This window comes from Gouania willdenowi, chromosome 5 (assembly GCF_900634775.1).
Source record: "Gouania willdenowi chromosome 5, fGouWil2.1, whole genome shotgun sequence".
Classification (NCBI taxonomy): Eukaryota; Metazoa; Chordata; class Actinopteri; order Blenniiformes; family Gobiesocidae; genus Gouania; species Gouania willdenowi.
Genome location: NC_041048.1, coordinates 30,802,302 through 30,823,306, shown reverse-complemented (window position 1 = coordinate 30,823,306; position 21,005 = coordinate 30,802,302). Strand labels below are relative to the sequence as shown.

The following is a 21,005-nucleotide window of genomic DNA, read 5'->3' as shown; positions in this document are numbered from 1 at the left end:
GATAAAATATAAATCAAAAATCAGAGGGACGTTGGCCCCTCCCTTCCCTTTTTTACATAAGAATACATTTGGATTCTTAAAACCATATGATAAATATCATTGGAAAATCACTTATCTGATCATTTTGGATGTGTCTCCGTTTTCCTCTCTCTTGTGTCCGCCTGCCTTTGTGCCCTCCAACCTCCTCGACCTCCTTCTCCTCAGCCATAAAGGTCAAAGCCAGGGTCAACTGTACGCTCCTTATGGAAATTTGAAGATCTGTCCCCACTTTTGCAGTTGGATTGGAAGTCTCTGTAGTCTCTGGAATAGATATTATGTTAGAACATCCACAATATGTCATATTGTCACGTGTCTATTTCAATCTATTTCCCCTTTGCTTCCCAGTTACAGTTATGGACAATACTTCCCTTTAATTCTCATCCTTCATCATAACAAGCAGTGACCAGGCATGGCGGCTGGAGGAAGGATCGGAGTCGAGAAGGCGGTGGCATTCTGTTAGGAAACACTCAGAAACAGAAAGAGAGGAAACCATTAAGACTTAACTGGATAATTTAAAATATCTCTTTTCTTTAGTTGGATCTGATTCGTCCCCTTACAGCGACCTGTATTTTGGAAAAAGCTACATAATAACATCAACTAAGACGAAGACATAGACAAGTGCACACCACAACGAGTATACACATATAACAACAAAAAAAAAAAACATGGACACTGAACATGTAAGGTCAGTCAAGGTCAAAGCCAGTCATTCCACTGAAAGTGGTATCATATATAAAAAATGTCGTTTGGTGTTTTTAAACACCCAGAAAAAAACCCTTTAAAACCTGGTAACTTTTTAGAAGGCCCAAGGCCTAAAACCTTAATTTTTAACAAGCAGCAGTGTTTTCTGAACACCCCACTACATAATTGGCAAAAACAGGGAGAAGATCAAGTGCATCAGAACCCAGGAGGAAAAGAAGGTGAAACAGAGGAACATGTGTAGTCAAACAGCCATTCATCGGTCAATCATTCTATGACACGTCCACGGCACATTCGCACTCACAACGCTCTCAGGCATACGTAACGTGTCATCATTCAGTCATTCATGCACCGCACACGTTCATGCCTCAATTTTCACGTCCATGCATTCACAAGGTTTTGCTGCATAGTGTCTAAGTGGAATATAGGTCTCATCTAACCCACCAGCGGCGATAGCCAGTCCACCTCCTCTCTCGGGGTCAATGAGCTCTTATTGCCCCCTCATGCTTGGCAACCTTTTAGTGTTAATTAATTGCTTTTTACTGGTATCGTCTGATTACTAAGAGGTACGCTCCTTTTTACTTCCGCCTTGGCGGAGTCTTAGATTATCGCCCGTGGTACTGACAGTCTGCTCATCTGCTGATCAGGCAGGAATCGCACGGCCGTGTCTAACTCAACAAACTCAACAACTCTCGACCTCCGGCTTTGTAAAAGATAAAGCTGGGGAGAACTCTCAACCTCCGGCTAAAGCTCAACAACGACCTCCGGCTAAAGCTGGGGAGAACAGCAACTCTCGACCTCCGGCTAACTGGGGAGAACTAACCTCCGGCTAACTGGGGAGAACAAAACAAACAACTCTCGACCTCCGGCTAACTGGGGAGAACTAACCTCCGGCTAACTGGGGAGAACTCTCGACCTCCGGCTAACTGGGGAGAACAACTCTCTAACCTCCGGCTAACTGGGGAGAACAACAATAACAAACACCAACGCAGACTGTCAGGACTTTATTGGGCACCTCTAAGATTGGACGGAGCACGCAACCTCTAATAACCCTCACTCTAAGGGAACGTAGAAATTTGTTCAGAACGGTCTTCGGTTACCAAGCATGTATCAAATCAGGTGGACCGCTATCCCCCAAAGAGCGCTTTCCCTAGCAAGGTTTATCCTTTTTCTGCACATTAAACCAGGACTTCTTGTTTGAAAAGTAATTGCCTATGTACTCATAGCAACTAATGGGACATTTTTTCTCAGGAAAAATTTGGTACCCCCCCCCATGCTGTCGAGTGGCTTTGGGCCGGCCAGACAGTCCGACGCGGTAAGGGGAGGCGCGCAAAATGAAAACAATGAATGTTGAACTAGGCTGTCTGTCGCAAGCAGCTTCAAAAAGGGTAAGGTACAGATTGTTTACGAGGGTATCGGTCAAAAAAAATGTCAAAATTTAAACTTGTTGAGGCTGCAGTCCTCAATCTCTGTCTCAATTTTCCTGAAATTGAGTAAAAACAAAAGAGAAAAAGAAGAATCATTCAGAAATAACAAAGGAGAAAAACGTGTGAGCTCAAAAAAAATCATGGCCAATAAAAATTAAAACTTCAGCTCCAAAAGCTGAGGCAACAGAGGGCTCTGTCTTCAGCGGATGTAACCATATCTTGCATTGTGGGGGCCCTCCCCTCAATCAAGAAAATAAAAGAAAGAAAAGCCTTATCAGTAACACTATTTTCTTCCCCTTTGTTTGTTGTTTTCTCATAAAGGCCAAAGCAGTGTAAATAAATGAGCAACATAATGAATAAAAGCAAAGATAAATGATGGGCACACTTGATCTCATGTGGCAAACAGAAGGGTTCTGTGTGAAGTTCTGTGTTTCTCATAGTTATGAATGTGGGTGTGTGACTGTATGTCTGGTCTGTCTGCGTGTGAGAGAATAAATGAAAACAAAATAATCTAGTGCACAGTCAGAAGATAGAGGGGTTAGTATTGTGCGAAGGAGAAGCTTGTTGGCTATTTGCTAGTTGTCCCCCTCCATGCCAAAGTTCAAGGCTAAAGTGATTTAGCACTACCACCAAAGGCTGTGGTGGACTTCTTGTTGCTTGGTATCCTTGTGGCTTTTGAAACAGTGTCTTTTTGGTGAAGATTTCCAGCAGACGTGTGACCAGTCTGCAGTTGCTGCCCATCATTCAGGCAGTAGTCGTGGCGTTTAACTCGCAACTCATTGGTGGGGGGAGTGTCCACTCCGACGCCCACAGGTTCTCAGTCTTTGATGATGGGGCATTGGCATGCGGCCCATTCATAGACGATGAAGAGTTGACTTGGGACTGAGCGAGTTATTTCAGCATTGCTTTGCTGAATGGGAGTTGAGTCCTTGAGTCCTGAAAGGTCACACACCTTTGATTGTCCATTTCCTTCTGATGCTTGGTCCTTTGAATGATGTTGACATTCCATTAGCGTAAGAGTTGAAGGTGATTTCATTCTTTCATTGAAGATGTCGTTTCTTCAGGGGACAACCACAAAGCCAACAGAAACTAACAATTTAAATAATAAAAAAAATGATAATGATGGTAAAATAAAATAAAATGAAATACTGTATTCATCTGTGTGTGTGTGTTTGAGTGTGTGCTGCCCATCAAACATGAAATCAAAATAAAATAAAAATAGTGTCTGTGTGTAATGGCACTATTCTGTAGGCACAGGAAAGGTGAGAAATCACAATGTTGTGTCACAAGTGTGTAGTGCACTAAACTGGCCAGTGAGGGGCGCCACCTCTCTCTCTTGGGATGGGTGTGGCTGTGCGTGTGCGTGCGCCCGTGCGCGTGCCTGTGCGTGTGCTCTCTCTCTCCCTTTCTCTCTCTGTACGTGTGTGTGTGTGTGTGTGTGTGTGTGTGTGTGTGTGTGTGTGTGTGTGTGTGTGTGTTCACACGTCCAAAAAAAAGAAAAACACAGCAGCGACGTGTGTGTGTTTGGCTCTCTGTCTTTCTCTCCCTTTCCAAATGAAAGCATTAAAGCCAAGCCAAAGGGAGAAATCTGATTCCACGTTTAAACAAAATAAAAACAAAGATAAAAAAGTAAAACTCGCCTGAAAGCATGATCTGAGTTCACATCATACCAAGATTGTATATGCGTATGCATATATTATTTGTTTATTGGGTTGTTCATCACAGAAACACAATTTAGGTTAGATTCGGGGTTTTAATCTATTTTGCTTTCGGTACAGAGGTGAACTCAGATCATGGCACCGCTGGGATGTTTTAGAAACCTTGTTGCCCGTCTATCTATGGTCAGGACCTCACAGGCTGTGGGTGTCCGAACAAAACCAAAGTAAATAATGACCAGCCGTATTTTATGCCTAAACAAAATATCCGAGCCCGAAGAAAACCAGAGAGAACCTACAGCATTGAAAGGCATAGAACCTCAACCATTTGAGCCTTTCTCATGGCTATTCACTGCGTCAAAACACAGAACAGCTGAGGATCAAAATCAAAGCTCAAAGCTGAAAATCAATACAATGCTTGACTGGTTCCAAAAAAAAATCAACACAGAGCGAATATATATATATATGTAAATGAAAATTTACATATATATATATATATATATTTATAAAGGCAGCTTTACCTTAGTCCGAATTGGTGTTGAGGTTCAACCGATGGTTCGTGATCCAGTCTCTGTCCGAGGGGTGGACAGAAGATGGTCCTGTTCGTGATCGCCAATTGTTACGGCAGAATTTACGGTTGACCTCATTTGAGACATGATTCATTGCTCTGGTTGAATGATGGAATCCAGGAGAAGCATTGATGATTTTATATAAAAAATGTTTATTCTAAACTAAGAAAAAAGGTACAAAATGGAACAAAGTTAGCGTCCGTCCAGGCGGACGTCCGATGATTGAGTGAGACAGTTCTGATCCAATACGTATATTCCCCTCAGTCCCCCTCCCTCCTCCCCCCAGGAGATAGAGATACAGAGAGAGGGAGGAGGTGAGGACAGAGGGAGAAAAAAGGAAAGACAGTTTGTTCTTTTGGGTCTAAACAACCAGTCCTGTATCTGTCGGTTGTCATAGAGACGGAGGAGTGTGCGTTTGTGTTTGTGTGTGTGAATGAATGGATGTGTATGGCGTGTGTGTGTGACATGTGAGTGCGCACACAGAGAGTGCCTACGCACCTGTCCTTGGGAATGTTTTGGGGAACTATGTGAGTGTGTGTGTAAGCATATCATGTGCTTTGGACAAGGCAGTCTGACCCAGAGCAAAGTTGAAGAAATGAAAATCACATAATGGAAAGTTACAACCAAGGCTAATAATTTTCACCATAACAATGGGAAAAAACAATACTTTACATAACAGTCAAATGTCACTTTCACTATACAGTAAAATAAAATGATATTTCTAACAGTAAAATAATCCTGGGTTACATTATCATATTTTGGCATTCATAATTTAACCACTCTATGGGGTAATTGTATTAGAATTACTTTAAGGTTAAAATAACAGAACCCAAATCAAAAGTATCAAAAAAGTAAGTACCTGTGGTTGAGTTGGTTGACAGCGCAGACTGTGTGGCCATGTTGTAGTTGGAGGTGTGGTAGTTGTGGTTGAAGGTGTGGTAGTTGTAATGGGAGGAGTTGTGGTTGTAGTTGGAGGTGAGTTAGTTGTGGTTGGTAGTTGTAGTGGGAGGAGTGGTATGCCGTTGGAGGTGTGGTAGTTGTCATTGGAAGTGTGGTAGTTGTGGTGGGAGATGAGGTAGTTGTGGTAGTTGTAGTGGGAGGTGATGTAGTTGTGGTTGGTAGTTGTAGTGGGAGTGTGGTATGCCGTTGGAGATGTGGTAGTTGTCATTGGAAGTGTGGTAGTTGTAGTGGGAGAGATGTAGTTGTGGTGGTAGGTGTGGTAGTTGTGGTGGGAGGTGATGTAGTTGTGGTGGTAGGTGTGGTGGAACTAATTACTGCCATGAGGCAGTAATTAGTTCAACAGAGGCCTTTACAGCAACTCTACAACATTATTTAAGAGGAAAGATGCACATGTGTTTTAGAAGAACTTTTCCAATTTTGAAAATATGGAGGTAAGAAAAACATTAAAAGATTTACTGAAACATCAATATGAAGAGTTACTGAGTTGATGCAATGTGATTAGCTTATATTTTATAATCTCTGTTTTAGTGAAACCGTGCTGAAAATGGTGTATCAGATTTGATACAGCAGGTGTATGAAGTCATGTAAATCTAAATCAGTCAATTTCATGTATTTTACATATAAAGCAACATAGTCTTTTATTTTTCAAGTAAACTATATAAATGTTTAAGTTGTATAATTTGGTAACCAACATTAGAAAGAGATGCAAGCACTGTGCAGGCCACTTTGTCCACATGTACTGTGATAAATGAAGAGCACAATAAAAAGTTTGTGAACCACAAAGTGAGGAAAAGTAAGTGGAATGCGATATGTTAGACTTCACTGTGCCCATTCTATTGGTGGATATCTCATTGTTGCATGAAAGTTGCACTAAATAATGTTCTTATGTACGTTATGTATGGAATTACAAATTTGTTGACATGTTGGTTTAAAATAACAATATTTAAGCATTGAGACCTGATGTATAAAATATGATACAAATTATATATACTGTATATATTTAGTTGTTCCTAGGGACCAATAAAGGCTCCAGTTTCAAAACATTGGAATTTTCTGTCAATTATTGTATGATTCAGGCTTTACAAGGTCACGTTTTGAAGTTATGGTTTAGTCTCAATCTCCAAATAACTTGGTATGGTAGTCCCTGGTCTTGACTACAACTTTTATAATTAAATGGTGACATATGATATGTTGTTCTACCATCTGCTAAATGTATTTATAGAATCACACAGAAAACCTTTAAATTAGCTAAATTAAGAAAATGACATCATACTATCCTAATTTAATTATTCATATCAGAAACACTCAGGAAGCACCAAGTTCATTCAAGTTTTATTTTCCATTAACAAAAGGTTGTATGATAATGTAAAACATACAACTTAACATTTACAAACAGTGAGAAATACCACCTTCACCATCAATATTTAGACTGACAGGTCCACCACACCCCAGCTTGAATATAAACTACATACCTACATTGTTAAAAACTTCAAAACTGATTCTTAACAAGCTGCAAACCACTTTGGTAGTGGTTTATGTGAGACTATACATGTGCTTAATTGTCCCTACAACAACCTCACCTTCCTCAAATACTTACAACTTGTGTTTGTACAGTTTACAACTTTAAAACTATTAATTTACAGAAACAGATTTTTCTTCTTCTTCAGTGATTATTTGTTACAGCCTTGATTTCTTTTTATGTACGTACTGCACTGTACCGACAGATAAATCAATGCCTAAAAGATCCTTTTTGCTCGAAGGCGACGAATGTAGTTATTGGATCAATACTTTGTTGGAACATAGTACTAAACCTAAAAAAAAACAAGCCACTTGTGAAAATAAATAACCCCAGACAAAACTGTGTGTAACATGTTGGACTTAGGAAAGAATGAGGGCTCGGTTTGGAGGGTGAGACTTCATTGTACGAAGGTAACGTCGTGCTTTTTCTGTCATGAAGAGTTGGTCTTTAGTTTGTCCACATGCAATTGTCATCCATTCTTTTGACATCTGGGAAAGAAAATATTTCAATTAAAAAGAAGTCACAGATTCCTGATGATAGTGTTATTAAGAGATGAGACATACTGGAGCTGAGGAAACAGTGTTAGAGATAAAGGGGTTGTCACTTGGTCCCAGAAGAAAGCCCTGGTCCAGTATATTTTCTCTCTTCGGATGACACAATGCAGAAGAACTAAGTGACACCAATATGGGTTCTTCTTGCTGCCAGGTGGAAAATACCAGCAGTTAGGACAAACCATAATGTTGGCTCCAAATACTGATACGCTCTAAATTCAGTATTTGGTAGTAGTGTTTCACCTGGCGTTCCATCACATCCAGCGCTAACGACTTTCGCACTTTCTTCATAGGAGGGCGATGCTGTGGGGGAAACAAACTCTTAGTAGAATCAATCATTTCAAAATACAAGTGACTCCAAAGCTGTGCAGAAAAGACTTTGAACAGGTTTGGGGAATTTGGTCAAGTCGTGTTTGGCTTCCACTTTTTTTTTTTATAAAGGGGCAGTATTGTGAAGGTTTCACTTTATAATGGTTTTGCTATAGTGATATACGTCCTTCAGCTCTATTCACATGGCCAAAGTTGAAAAAGTTCTGTTTCCTCCCTCCCTATTTTTATAAAAAGTCAGCTCCAAATGAGAGAGTTGAATTTTTCCTCAAATACTGTATTACATCATAAGGTGGAAACTCCTCCTCCTGACAATCCTGGCTCCTCCTACCCTATAAGAATGTGAGCTCCTCCCTCTCAAATGACCTCTCAGGTAAAACAAACACTGCAGTTTCTCTTCATATATTTAAAGCTACATACACAAAATTTGCTCTATGCATTTAACCCCTCCCAGAGGGGCAGTTAGGGTTAATATAAGGGACTGATTAACATCCCACAGTGATGGACCATGGAGATTAAAACCAATGAGCCTACGATTATAAGCCTGCTCCCTTAAAGCTACTATCTGGAGTTTCTGAGAGAATGTCTCGATGTTCCGCCCTCAACAGTTCCACTTCCTCCCCTGCAATCCTACCAGGAGCCACACCTGCACGTTTGTGCACGCACATCGCGGAACATATACTGTAGGTCTATGGGTAATCGTTATTCTTTTGGTGATGGATATTTCTGAGGTAAGAGCTTTGGAGCACTCCTCCATGATGACGCTATGCTGCTCAGAGTGATACCCGTTTGCTGTTGTGACGTGCGGCCTCGTTTCCGTGCATAGTTTACGCACGCACATTCACTTTGATTGACACTCGGCTACAGTCAAAGCCTATTGGCTGGGAGATTGCGGTGCTTGGCGCATTTGTATAAGGGTCTATATGACAAAGGCGGGACTTATAGACATTAATGTATATGAATGACCACCGGCAGTAGACCATAGTAAAAATATCTTCACGTTCAGTATATAGATAATCCAGTATAAAGATAAATTGTGAACACACAATTAGTTACATTTTAGTAGCCGTTATACTGCCTCGTAATGCCTGAGTGGTGGATCGCTAGGGCCAACAAATATTTTGCTATCTGCCTAGATGTGTACCGCAGAAGCCACGTCCCACTGCTGCACATTTACCTCTGCACTAACCTGCTCTGGAATGATTTAATTATTCATTGAGTTCCTCTATCCATCCACCTTTTATTTAAAAGCCCAATATTGTAGGTTTTATGTTTTTAAAGCTGCAGCAAAATGTTTAGTTTCTTGTGTGATTTATGCTGCTCATTGGGGATTTTGTTTGGAAATCTTTCTTTATTTTTATTGAATGAGAGAGCTTTTGTGTTAGATCAGATTGAATAAAGTGCAAAAGATAATATTTTTCTTTTGTAACATGGTTCCTGCTGGATTTGGTGATTTGACATAAATAAAAGATAATGGAGATACATTTGTTTGGTTACTTTAGTTAATGGATATTGACACATACCTTGTTTAAAAATATGAAGTAGCCTACTAGCCACTAAGCGTAGCACTCTGAATTGTAATTGTATCGTGAGGTTCCTTAGATGGCACACCCCTAGCGCCTATGTAGAGTACATTTACCAAACTCAAAAGCAAGTGCAGATTAATTAATGTTATCATTTGCTGAAACACAAAGCCTTTTTAATGATTAAGTGAAAGTAATCACATGAACATGGACAACAGTGACATGTACCATAATTGCATTAGTAATACATGATAAGAGTTACTTGGAGGGAACAAAACTGGAGTAAATGTGAAAACACACATGTGTAGTAAGCATATTCAAATCCTTTTTTGTAATTAAAAACTAACATCAAACGTGCATTTACCCAAGTTTTGCGCTTTTGCTCTGGAGGTGTGCAGCGTACAACAACCAGGTCGATCTCTGAATCCCTGAGGATGACCTCATTTATGTCTTCCTCACGGTTTGGCGTCTGAGGCTGTGGGGGAAAGAACCCAAAAAAATACATGTGAAGGAAAATCCAAGTTATACAGGAAAGTGTACTCTGATGGTTAAGGCAGACACTGACCAGAGGCAGCAAGGCACCGTACTTCTCCAAGGCGTTTTTGAACGGCGTTGGAGTCCGGGGGGTCGTACACAGCATGGACTTGCGTTTGGGTGTAACGAACCTGTGAGGAAATAAAGAGTTTAAGAACTGAGCATGACCCGAGCAAGACCTGTGTTAAAAAAAGCAGGCATGAATCACTAAATATTATATAAAAGGTAATATGGTAGGGTGTGCCAAAATATCGATACGATATGTCGCAATATGTCATCTTGCGGTATGTTATCGATACACTGGCACCGAATATCAAATTTTTTTTTACAACTTTTGTGTGATCTTGAATCTGACGATACGATTCACGATTTGTACGTCACGATACGATAAATCTTGATAATAAACAATACGATAAGCATCACGATATCAATAATAACAAATTTCACCTTTACAAGTACAAACTGGAATAAAATACAATTTATTTCTTCTTTATTTAAAACAAGTACATGATAACTAACTGCAATTCAAGTACCAATATCAAAAACAAGTGCGATGTTTATCAAACGGTCAAATTAATTTTTTCAAAAAAGAAGTTTAACTTTTGCTTCTACAACAGATTATTTGGGGAAAAAAGGAACAACATACATCTATCAAAGTGCTCAGTATGTTTTATGAAAATAAAGCGCATTCAACTTTCAAGCTAAAATGCATTGAGAAGTGAGGTAGTTTAACAAGGTGCGATATGATTCACTGACACCTAGTGACTAGGAGTGGGCAGCCACTGCTCCTCGGGGATGGGTCAAATGCAGAGAACAAATTTAATATACGTGTAACCATATATGACAATAAATAAAGGCACAGCCCTATTTTAACCAGGTGGTGCACTCTGCAAAGCCAATATGTTTTAAATAGTTAGTGCAATTTAACGTTTTTTTTCTCGTTAAAAAACGTGATTAAAAAAATCAATTTAGACATTTTTTGGATCAATATGATAATCGTGCGGTGAAATGTCACGAGATAGCGCTATACCAATTTTTTCTTAGACCCTTACTTCACAGAGTCACTGGTTACTTACACTGAATTTTCCTTCTGAATGAGTGGAGTCTTGTCCCGCTGCAGTGGGGTGGTGACAATGGCTTTCTGGCTGCAGACTGGTGTGGATGTCAGGGACGGATTCTCCAGGTCATGGCTGTCCTGCTTGGTCCACATGTTAAGAAACTGAAAATAAAAAATCATTCTTTCAGTCAGAAAATGGCATTATAAAACAGCAGCATCATAGACAAAGAAATAACATCTTGATCATACTTGGGATGGTGAGAAAGGTAGTATTTTGACAGGAGTGCTCTTTGGAGTCATTGAATGATCAGCATCAGGAGACAAGTTGATGCGTCTGCGGTTTCGACGGGTCAGTATGGAGGGTGGCGTGACCCCTCCAGGGGAGATGGGGATCAGCTCCCCTTTGTTTCCTTTGCTGAGCTCCTGCAAGGCGCTGCCTTCCAGACGGAACAGGTGGCGCTCTGGGCTTTGACTGTCCTCGGGTAGGTCAAAGGCTTCAATGTTACACCAGCTGTCCAGGTCCTTAGTGAAGAGAAAACAGTTTTATTATCATCTATAGACACAGACCTTGTGTGAGTTTGAGTAGAGTTTTGTTGGAATTTACCCCATCTACCATGTCCAGCACTTCCTTTAGCACTGGGTCAGTGGGAGCCAGAAAACCTGAGCTGTCCACCACCCAGCTAGTGCTGCTTATCTGTCCTGTAGCATCAGCTTCAGCACCGGGGCTGAGACTGCCCCTTGAAGAGGGGGCGGGGCTTGGGTGTCCTGCGTCACTGGGATCAGCTTTGTCGTTGGCTGATAATTCCTGTAACGTGTGAAACAGCTGTAGTGTGGCACCAATATTTAAAGCTTTGGGTTTGTAAATGTGGTGAAATGACTGAGAACAACAACTTACTAAAGAATAACTGCTCTGTTCTGGGTCCTTGTCTGGGCCGTCGTGAGAACAGCTGGCCAACTGTGTTTATACAATTTTCATGCATTACTGTGAGTAAAGTGGGGGTTTTAAATAGAAACATTAGAGGAAAGTAACCCACCTGTACGTCTTTGTTGACATCAGCCAAAAGGTCTTCGAGTTCATTTGGACTGAATTCTTCCCCGGCAAAGAAACCCATCTCTAACTTGCGTTTGATAGTTGAATTCCAGTGATTTTTTACTGCATTGTCAGTCCTGTAAACAGTGTCATATGAGAGCACATCACTTAGACAGGTGATACAAACAAGCAGAGTAAGCAGTTTGCTACTCAAGTACCCATTTCAATAACAGTCTGCAGGGGCCATTTATAACTGTTGCGCGCACCAAAAAGGAGGCCTTTTCACGCAAAGCTTGTGATTCATAAAAATAAGCGTAGCGTGAGAATGTGCGCTAACTCTGAACCTGGCGCACAGACACTTTAAAGACGTGGGGAAACAACGGTGCTGATGGAGAGGTGGTGAATTGAAGCAAGATTCATCTCATACTTTTAATGTTCTCACATATCAGTTAGTTATATATTAGGGCTGGGTGATACGGACCAAAATTCATATCTCTATATTTTTTCTCCAATTGGCGATATACGATACAAATCTCAAGATGTTTAACTCAAAGTCATAACAAAAAGACAATTCTGCCACTTTTTGCCTTTTGTCCAGCAAGGTGTAGTAGTGTGGCTTGTTTAGGGGAAGGTCTGGGTTAGGACACACTCAGTAATCCATCTAATTGTGCTTGTCGTGCTGTTCTGAGAAGTAGTGAAAGCAGCAACTCCAAAAAGAAGTATTTTAATATAACCTAAGCTATAAAATAGGAATATATTGATATAGGCAATACTGTATTTTCTATAATGCTAAAACAGAAAACTTGATGTATTGCCTCGGTCTATTATAGATCCACATAATCATACCCAAGCCTGCTGCGTTATAGATGTCAACAGTGAGACATTAGCTCATGTAATTAAATGTTCATATTAAGGCTCCTGCGAAACTGAAAAAAGGAGCAAGCGGGTCAGAAACTGAATGGATGGATGATATTAAGGCGTTGAGTGAAAATGAATGCACGTACCGGTACATGAACTGTAAAATGTGAATACAATCGCACAAATCCTGCGTACAATTGCGTACGTAAGCTGCACCCGCGCTCGTTCTGTCGCGACCCTACAACTTCCCGATTTGATGAATTTCAGGTAGGGCTGCTTGATTATAGAAAAATAATAATAGTCACGATTATTTTAGTCATAATTGAAATCGCAATTATTCAAACGATTATTTGTCAACCAAAAAGTTATTTATTTTTGGTACAAAAAAAAAACTGTAAAATATATTTTTTAAACATAAATAAAATCCTTCAAACACTAAAATCAAGTATGTTTACTTTGCACAAAACAACACTTATTGCACTTGATGAGTCTTTGCTCCAGGTCTTCATCATCAAACCAAACGTGTTCCCATACATCCATCTTCAAACCCACTAATTTCCGTTTATCAGGGTCGCGGGGGTCTGCCGGTGCCAATTTCCGGCTCTCATTGGGCGCTGGGCGGAGGTACACCGCCAGTCCACCCCAGGGCTTGAACCCAGGACCTTCTTGCTGTGAGGCAGACGTGCTAACCACCACGTGGGGCGGAGGGGAGGAGCTTGCATGTGCGTGGATTAAACAACTCAAAGTTAGTATTAATAATGTGTGTGCCAAGCTTTATTATTTGTAGATGTCAGAAATCGTGGGGTTGTTTTATTTTGCGAATAAAACATATATAATCGATTATGTTATTTTTGTAATCGTTGAGTGTAATAATCAAAATTGTAATTGAATTTTGATTAATTGAGCAGCCCAATTTTCAGGTTTGTCTTGCAGCAGAAAAACTCTGACGTCTGACAGTGCATCACAGATGCTTCTTTTCAGTTTTCACCTCTGTCACATTTCCAATACATTTACATTTGTTATTAAGCTGACACTCCAGAATGACTTAAAAATAAATTTAGTCAGACACAAATCATATAACATGAGCCCGAGCAGAGAGGCTGATTGTATACCTTCCAGGAAGCAGTTTGGCGATCTCGGCCCATCGGTTTCCCAGAAGGCAGTGGGCTTTGTAGATGATGAGATCTTCCTCAGCTGTCCACGAAGACTTCTTCACATTAGGGTTGAGATGGTTGTGCCAGCGCTCTCTACACTGCTTTCCTAGTCGACCCTTGAGATGCCTGGCCACCAGCGCCCACTGTTTGTTGCCGTAAAGGTTGACGAGCTCAATAACCTGCAAGACAAACCACTGGGAATGTGAACAAAAGGTGGATTCCGCTCGTCACACTGGATAATACCTACAAACAACACCGGAGAAGCACCTACCTTCTCATCCTCCTCTTTAGTCCAGGGGCCTTTAACCAGTTCTGGATCTAAGACTTTGTGCCAACGGTGTTGACACTGGTGTTCAGTGTGATTCTGTTCCAAACACAACATACAAAATAAAATGACCTGTTAATGTGGATCACACAAATCAGATATCAAAGCTTGGGACACCTTCAAACAATTACGAAGCATTTCACAAGCAAAGCAAAACCTATTTCTTAAATTATAACATGATGATCTAGTAATATCAATGTATTTGAGTCAGTAGCAATGATTTATTACTGTGTTTCTCAACCTTTTTGTCCCATGTACCTTATCATTTTTGTTATATCACAAGTAGCTCTTAGTTAAGTTCATGTTATGTAGTGTTAACACTGCAGGCTCGTCTAAACCCTTTCCTATGATTAGTCCAACAATAACTCCAGATTTAAGAATTTCATTCATCCATTTGTGACAGTTTTAGCATTTTAGAATTAAACTTCACCTTTTCGTGTTTTTTAAAGATTGTGCCACAAATGAATCGTTACATCCCTATCCATTTCACAGGAATTACAAAACATTGTCAATCTACATCACATGAATGGCAGCCAAGTAAAACAGTGTATACTGCACAGTGGCTCTTTTTAACACACACTGACCACAACTAGTCACATGTCCTTGTGTTATGTTTAAGTCTTCAAGGGAAGACTGATACAAAATAATGCTTCACCAAAATGATGTTTGTGCAAATTAACTTTAAATCATTAAAGACAAAATTAATGCAGAAAATAGTCATTTCAGTGCTAGTATTATCAACTTCTCTGTGCACATGGACACATATCAGTGCTGCTTAACAAGCAGAATGAATGTGTTTTATGCAAACTGGAAAATTTCACTGCATATGACAAATAAACATTTCAGTCAGTGCATTACCCTGGCATTGATGGTCTCATCCACAACAACATGCAGCTTTTCTCACGGATCTTCTGTAGGTCTGATGAGATGTTGTTAACACACTGATTTGGTAAAGCTGCTCAGAGCGCTGCTGCTCTACATGAGAAACGGACGGAGTTTCACAGGCACTGGTTGCCTCTGTATTTAGGAGTCAGTGATGATTTGCGTAGTTTTTGGCAGTTTAAATGGGGTTTAAGGTGGATTAGGCGCTGTTTAATGCAGCCAAGACGGTAGGAGCAGGGCGATGCGCCTAATAAGCGCTCCCCAGAATCTAGATTTTTAGCAATAAAAAATCCAAGTGCGGGCCGGGCTCGGGCCTCATTTTCCCGCTCAGCTGTCGAGCTGGGCTAGGCTTCATTTATAACTTTTAATTTTTTTTTAAATCTCTGTTACATTAATATTATTTTTTAATAAACACAAAAACACTTCTATATTGTTGTGGTATCATTTCTAAAGTGATTTCTGCTAGTCATGGGACGGGATATTGACGGTGTTGTGTTGCGTTTCATTGTTCATCGTTCACATTCAGTGAATATTATTTACTGATTTTGCTGATTACTCACTTGCTGCTGGAGCGCAGGGAACAAATATGATTGCGTGCTTCAGTCAGGTCTGCAATCCACGCACGGCCCGTCGGGTTCCGGTCTGCATACTGTAACGTACTGGGTTCTATATTCTGGTTATGTTCCACTTGTGTGTATTCAGTGGTTAACTGATGTTGAGATTTCCCATGGCCGAGAAGGCATCATGGTTAAGTGCAGCTTTCTCTGCCACTGTGTGTGTTTGTTTACATGTGTTCTGAGTGTTGATTGGCTGGGAGGTTGGGGAAAGGACGGGCGTAAGCAGAGAAAAGACTAGCGAACAATTCTGTTCCCACGGTAGTGTGAGTGTATGATGGTGGAGGGCGGTTCTTTGTGTGTTTGATTGTTTATTTTTGGCGTGTTACTATGACCTCCATTAAAGCCTGTAAAACTGTGATAACGGCTTGAGTCACGTCATTACAATACCTTTTGGCAGGGCCCGAGACTGCGACCAAAATGGTCGCATATGCGAGTATATTTTCAATGTGTGTGAGTGAAAATTTTGTATGGGTGACCTTATTTTGGACGGAGTGGCTGAGCTCTTTGTCACGTCCCACAGAGTGCACCTCTCTCTCTCTCTCGCTGCTGGTGAGCAGACGGTGCACACTCGCGCAACTTGGCTGCGGGTAATGCATCGGTGAATGCACTGAGTATAAACACCAATGTGCTCCTTTGGAGTGCATGCGGTCCGCAAACAGAGCCAGGCATAACGAGTCCTTCACTGAGTGCATGCTCACATTGAAGGCAGCAGCAAAAAGGAAAAACGTGCTGAGCTCAGCGATAGAGCGTACACGCTCATCAGAATCAGCATGGAGGGACCAGAACTGATGGACTATGATGCCAGGCCAGATGTTCAGCTGTGAATCTCCCAGAGCAGTTGTCTGCAACCTGCAGCTCTGGGGCCTAATGTGGCCCTTTGACTCTTGCAATGGCTCCCTATAACTTTAAAAAAACTATTGAAATGAAGAGTTATTTTTTTACAGAAGCTATTAATGATTAATGACAAATAAAATCAAGATATAGCTATTTGTTAACCTAAAAATAAATCACGTTGTGCAATGACTCAGCACCTTCCTACTTCACCTCCTGCAACATCTACAAACCATGAACTTTCCTGTGGCGAACCTTAAGTTTTAAATCCCTGGTAAGATAACTAAACCAACAAAAACACTATTCTGGAAGAAAATAGAGATTTTAATTGTGTGGGGACAGATTCATTTAACCACCAATGTGCCGGTTAAATATACATGCTTTATGTGTGGTAATAAATGAGCAATTAGCATGTGTTGATCACATGATCATGCGTTATCAAATTCAAGTTACTTTTTGTAGCCTTTCAAATACATAAACTAAAAAAAAACTTCTTTATATAACATTGTGTTCATGTAAACTGAGATGTGTAAAAATTTGAAGATGCAAGATACTGTTTTATTTCTTGATGTCAATTCATTTAATTTTAAACTGTTTTTAAGTTTCCATTTACATGATCAATATAAATCAAATCAAACATTATTCTATATAAGTTTAACTGTATAGAATTTAAATCACGGTATCGTCTTCACTGAGAAGGTATTTTTCGGACTTTAATCCAGGTGAGATGAGGTTAAATGGTTCCTTGTAGAGTAAAGGTTGCAGACCCCTGACCAGGGGAAGAGGATTAGGAGACCCCACTATAAGAGCTGGACCCTCTGATTTTAATTCCATGGGGTGAATCATTGCAGATGCTAAGTTATGCTACGGTTAAGGTAATTCTAGTATACAGCCTTTCTGCAAAAATAAAAAACAGAATACATGTAACCTGTTGTTATGCTTTGCTGTTATTTATTTATTTATTTTTTTAAATTGCCACGTTTTCTTTTAAAAATATATAAAATAAATGACCTGTTATTTCAGCCACTGCTTGTTGCAGAAAAACATTTTGCAAATATCTCAAGTCATTGTCAATCTTTACTTCATACAAAACTACGGTATGCCAGTTAAGTCAACTATACATCAGCATGCATGGCTATCATGTACACCCACCCCGTTCAAAAAAAAGGGTGCGACCATATTCTGTGCTGGTGTGACCAACTGAAAAAGTTGGTCACACTCGTGCCACCACTGGAAAAGTTAGTGCAGAGCCCTTCCTTTTGGGCTGCAGTGTTTTTTTCCTTTAAATAAATAAATAAATATTGATGTTTGGCGCCAGTGAATCGATAACGTATCGCTAGACTAAACATCGCGATATATCGTTGTATCGAGATATTATCACACTCCTAGTCACAATACTAGGGTTCTCACCAGCGCTAAGTATCATTTTTTTTTCAAGAGCTTTTCTGCTTTTTCACTCAAATGTACAGGTAGGTCTTCACAGAAATTTTGTCACTGTTTGTTGAAGGAACCGATATATTGTTTACTGGAATATTGCACTATAATGAAAGACCCTATTTTTTGTTTAGAGAAAGCACTGTTGGAGATATTTATTTTTTTACATTGGTATGTTGACACTTATTTACAGAAATGTTGCACTAAAACATTGTCACTGTTCATAGGACACTTTTTCAATTTATTGTCTTTCAGAGATATAAAATAAAAATTGTATTTTTTCACTTAATCTTTTTTAGTTTTAGGATTTTTTTTAGGTGGGGCGCTCGTGTTGAATGTGTCGACACGCCCCCATGAGTTGATTGACATAAGTACCTAATTAGTTAGTAGTAATCATTTAATGAATCTAGCAGCACTCAAGGCAGAACATGTTGACAGGCTGGTGTTTCTTGCTCAGAACCTGTAGACTTAGGCCTAATGTTCTCAACGTTTCTTTATACGCTGTAATTGTTTTCAAGACGTTGCACTCTGTTTGTAACAGTGTATTGATAGTTAGCCCATAGTAAATTTTGGCAAATTCTTGGGTACATTTTAGTATTTATCAATATTCTTGTTTAAAGCTGTTCTTTTGCACTCTAAAGTATTCTCATATTGTTTGTTAAAAAGTAAGTAGATAAAAATACAGACGTTTTCTCTAAAATGATAAATAATTGTGATTAAAATATTAATCCAAATAACATGATAATCATTTTGGCCATTATCATGCAGCAGTATATATATGGCAGTAGCTATCCGTACGGTTGCCGTATCAGTATACTGATGTTCTATCCGTACGCAGCCAGTTAAGGTCACGTTATAGGTCAGTCATTGGCCAGTTTTGGTCGTGTGACAAAGACTAAACCTTACTCTAAACCCTAAACCCTAAAAATTGTTGCAACATTGGATTATAACCGAACCCTAACCTTAAACCTAAGACGCTACGTACTTGTACTTCGGTAAACGTAACAATAGTACCAGGGGTTGTCCATACAGAAACTGTACAAATAGACACTTTATATATATATATATATATATATGGATAAAGGCGATTATAATTTTCTATATCGCCAAAAGAGAAAACTCTATAATCTCGATATATTGCCCAGCCCTAGTTCACTCAATCACTTTGTTAATTCTACAATGGTATGAGTCAGTTCACCAGACTCTGCAGCATGTAAATATTTAAACGTGTTGGTTAATGGCATTGTATCTGCTGTGGACTTTTCAACCCAGACTTACATCATAGCACCTTTAATATAACAGTTAGCTCGACTCACGTGTATGTAGGAGGCTATATTTTTCCAGTCTTGGGGTCCCAGTTTTTTAACCAGCGCCTTCAGCTTGTCATCCTTGGGGGAAAAATAAATGATATCAGTGTCCCGCCATCCACTAACTGTTCCCACACATTAGGGATCACTGTGACACTAAAAAGGTAGATCACCTCTTCTTGGGTCCACTTCACCTTCCCCTTGCCCCCGTCCCTTTGCTCTGCTACATCTGAGTCGGTATCTTGGAGCATGGCCTCCTCTCCATCATCTCTGAGAACAACAACAGCTGAGAGGTGAGGTGAGCTTAGCTGTTAGCGCAGGACAGCTTTATAACATCAAATGTTTGACTTGTAGTCAGATCGCATGCAAATATGCATGTTTAGGTGCGAGTTTAATCAGTTTGTTGGAGTTATTTCAGCCAAAAGGAACCGTTCCCACTGCTAGGATCTTTGTATCAGTCTGTCCACAAAAAGGGCGGCACAAGCAGGGAGCATACATAACAGGACAAGTCGAAGCTAAACATTTACTTTAACTGGACAACACGACATGACATATTAACACGCTATTATGCGTTGAATGAAACTGTGCTAACCATAAAGTTATCCATAGCAACACACAGCTGTCTTACCCGCGCGACCACCAGGACATCTTTCCGTTTAAGCTGTTGTGAGGTCAGACTTTTACACGCCGGTTCAACCTCTCACACAAACACAGTTGGATGCAGTTTGTGTTAAAGATGAGAGAGCTGTGCTGAGTGATGTGCTACTGTTCAACGATGATGATCCATGAAGCCGCAGTGACCCGTTGAAGCTCAGCTTAGCTCAGCACCCTGGATGTCCGCGCTCCACTGTTCCTATCTCGCGCTCTTCTCCAGCTCAATCCTCCCTGTGACGTACGTGCGCAAAGCGGCTGCGCAAAAGGTACAAAAATAAAATAAACATATCACACCATATAACTCGTCCCTGTGTCTCATTGATTCCCAAAGGAAGGCAACATAAAATAATAAGTATATTTAAATAAAAGAAAATAAATAAAGAAATGGGATTACTTCAATACGTAAATAGAAAAATATCCTTTGTAATGTATAAAATATAGCTAATTAATATTATTGTCTGGCCTCTAAAGCAGAAAATTACTTCTTTTAAAATAAACTACAAGAAAAGTCGGTACTGAAGTTTATCTTAAATTGTCAAAAAAAAAAAAAAAAAGCTTAAAAAAGGAACTATGAAAGATTTCCTATGATTTAAAAAAAATAAATAAAAAATATTTCCTAAAATGGCCCCATCTTCCATGTTCTTTTACCCCTCACCAAGGTGTAACACTGCCCTCTTTTTATATTCTCCTTTTAATAAAGTTTTTGTTACTCTTCCTTAGGGAGGGCTGGTGTGATGGTCACAATTGCAATAAAATAAATTTATTTATTTCATTGCAATAATAAAACATGCATAGCTGTCACAAAAATATTGCGCTACGTATAGTGTTGATATTCAACAGCATGTGCAGACAAGGTAAAAAACTAAAACTAAAAATATTAAATGTTTCCGAATACTACCCCCTTGCAATGTACTCCTGTACCCCTGGTTGGAAATTATTGCCACAAAAATGAAATTCATCATAAAACCAACAATTTAGCACACTACGTACACTGTTTTCAGGCAAGTATTTTGCCTGAATTTGCATCATTTCCAACTCTGGTAAATTTGAATG

The 21,005-nt window shown here is 39.8% G+C and overlaps 2 protein-coding genes across 4 annotated transcripts in view; one reads left to right on the top strand and one right to left on the bottom strand.

Moving 5' to 3' along the window:
* The window catches only part of LOC114462870 (formin-like protein 20), a 474,381-nt gene that overhangs the window by 31,973 nt on the left and 421,403 nt on the right, over nucleotides 1–21,005 (top strand). The window lies entirely within an intron of this gene.
* mybl2b (v-myb avian myeloblastosis viral oncogene homolog-like 2b) lies at nucleotides 6,764–20,166 on the bottom strand. 2 transcript variants are annotated; one of them, XM_028445942.1, is made up of 15 exons: nucleotides 19,927–20,166; nucleotides 19,472–19,568; nucleotides 19,308–19,379; nucleotides 14,174–14,266; nucleotides 13,861–14,081; nucleotides 11,895–12,027; nucleotides 11,756–11,815; nucleotides 11,465–11,665; nucleotides 11,110–11,382; nucleotides 10,880–10,998; nucleotides 9,835–9,934; nucleotides 9,634–9,744; nucleotides 7,663–7,722; nucleotides 7,432–7,566; nucleotides 6,764–7,356 (listed from the first exon to the last, which is right to left on the bottom strand). In XM_028445942.1, exons 1-15 carry the CDS (start codon nucleotides 19,944–19,946, stop codon nucleotides 7,228–7,230), a joined length of 1,824 nt encoding a protein of 607 aa, XP_028301743.1. In that variant the 5' UTR covers nucleotides 19,947–20,166; the 3' UTR covers nucleotides 6,764–7,227. The 2 variants fall into 2 exon arrangements, with proteins under 2 accessions (XP_028301743.1, XP_028301742.1); XM_028445941.1 differs by having other exon boundaries at nucleotides 6,766–7,356; nucleotides 10,880–11,022.

What these genes read in the sequence shown, in the direction of transcription:
- mybl2b (XM_028445941.1), bottom strand. Translation starts at nt 19,946, where the DNA reads ATGTCCTGGTGGTCGCGCGG. An exon ending in TACCTTTCTCACCATCCCAA is followed by an intron (nt 11,023 to 11,109) that starts GTATGATCAAGA and finishes TTTTATTTTCAG; the next exon opens with TTTCTTAACATGTGGACCAA. An exon ending in AGCAAAAGCGCAAAACTTGG is followed by an intron (nt 7,723 to 9,633) that starts GTAAATGCACGT and finishes TTTCCCCCACAG; the next exon opens with CATCGCCCTCCTATGAAGAA.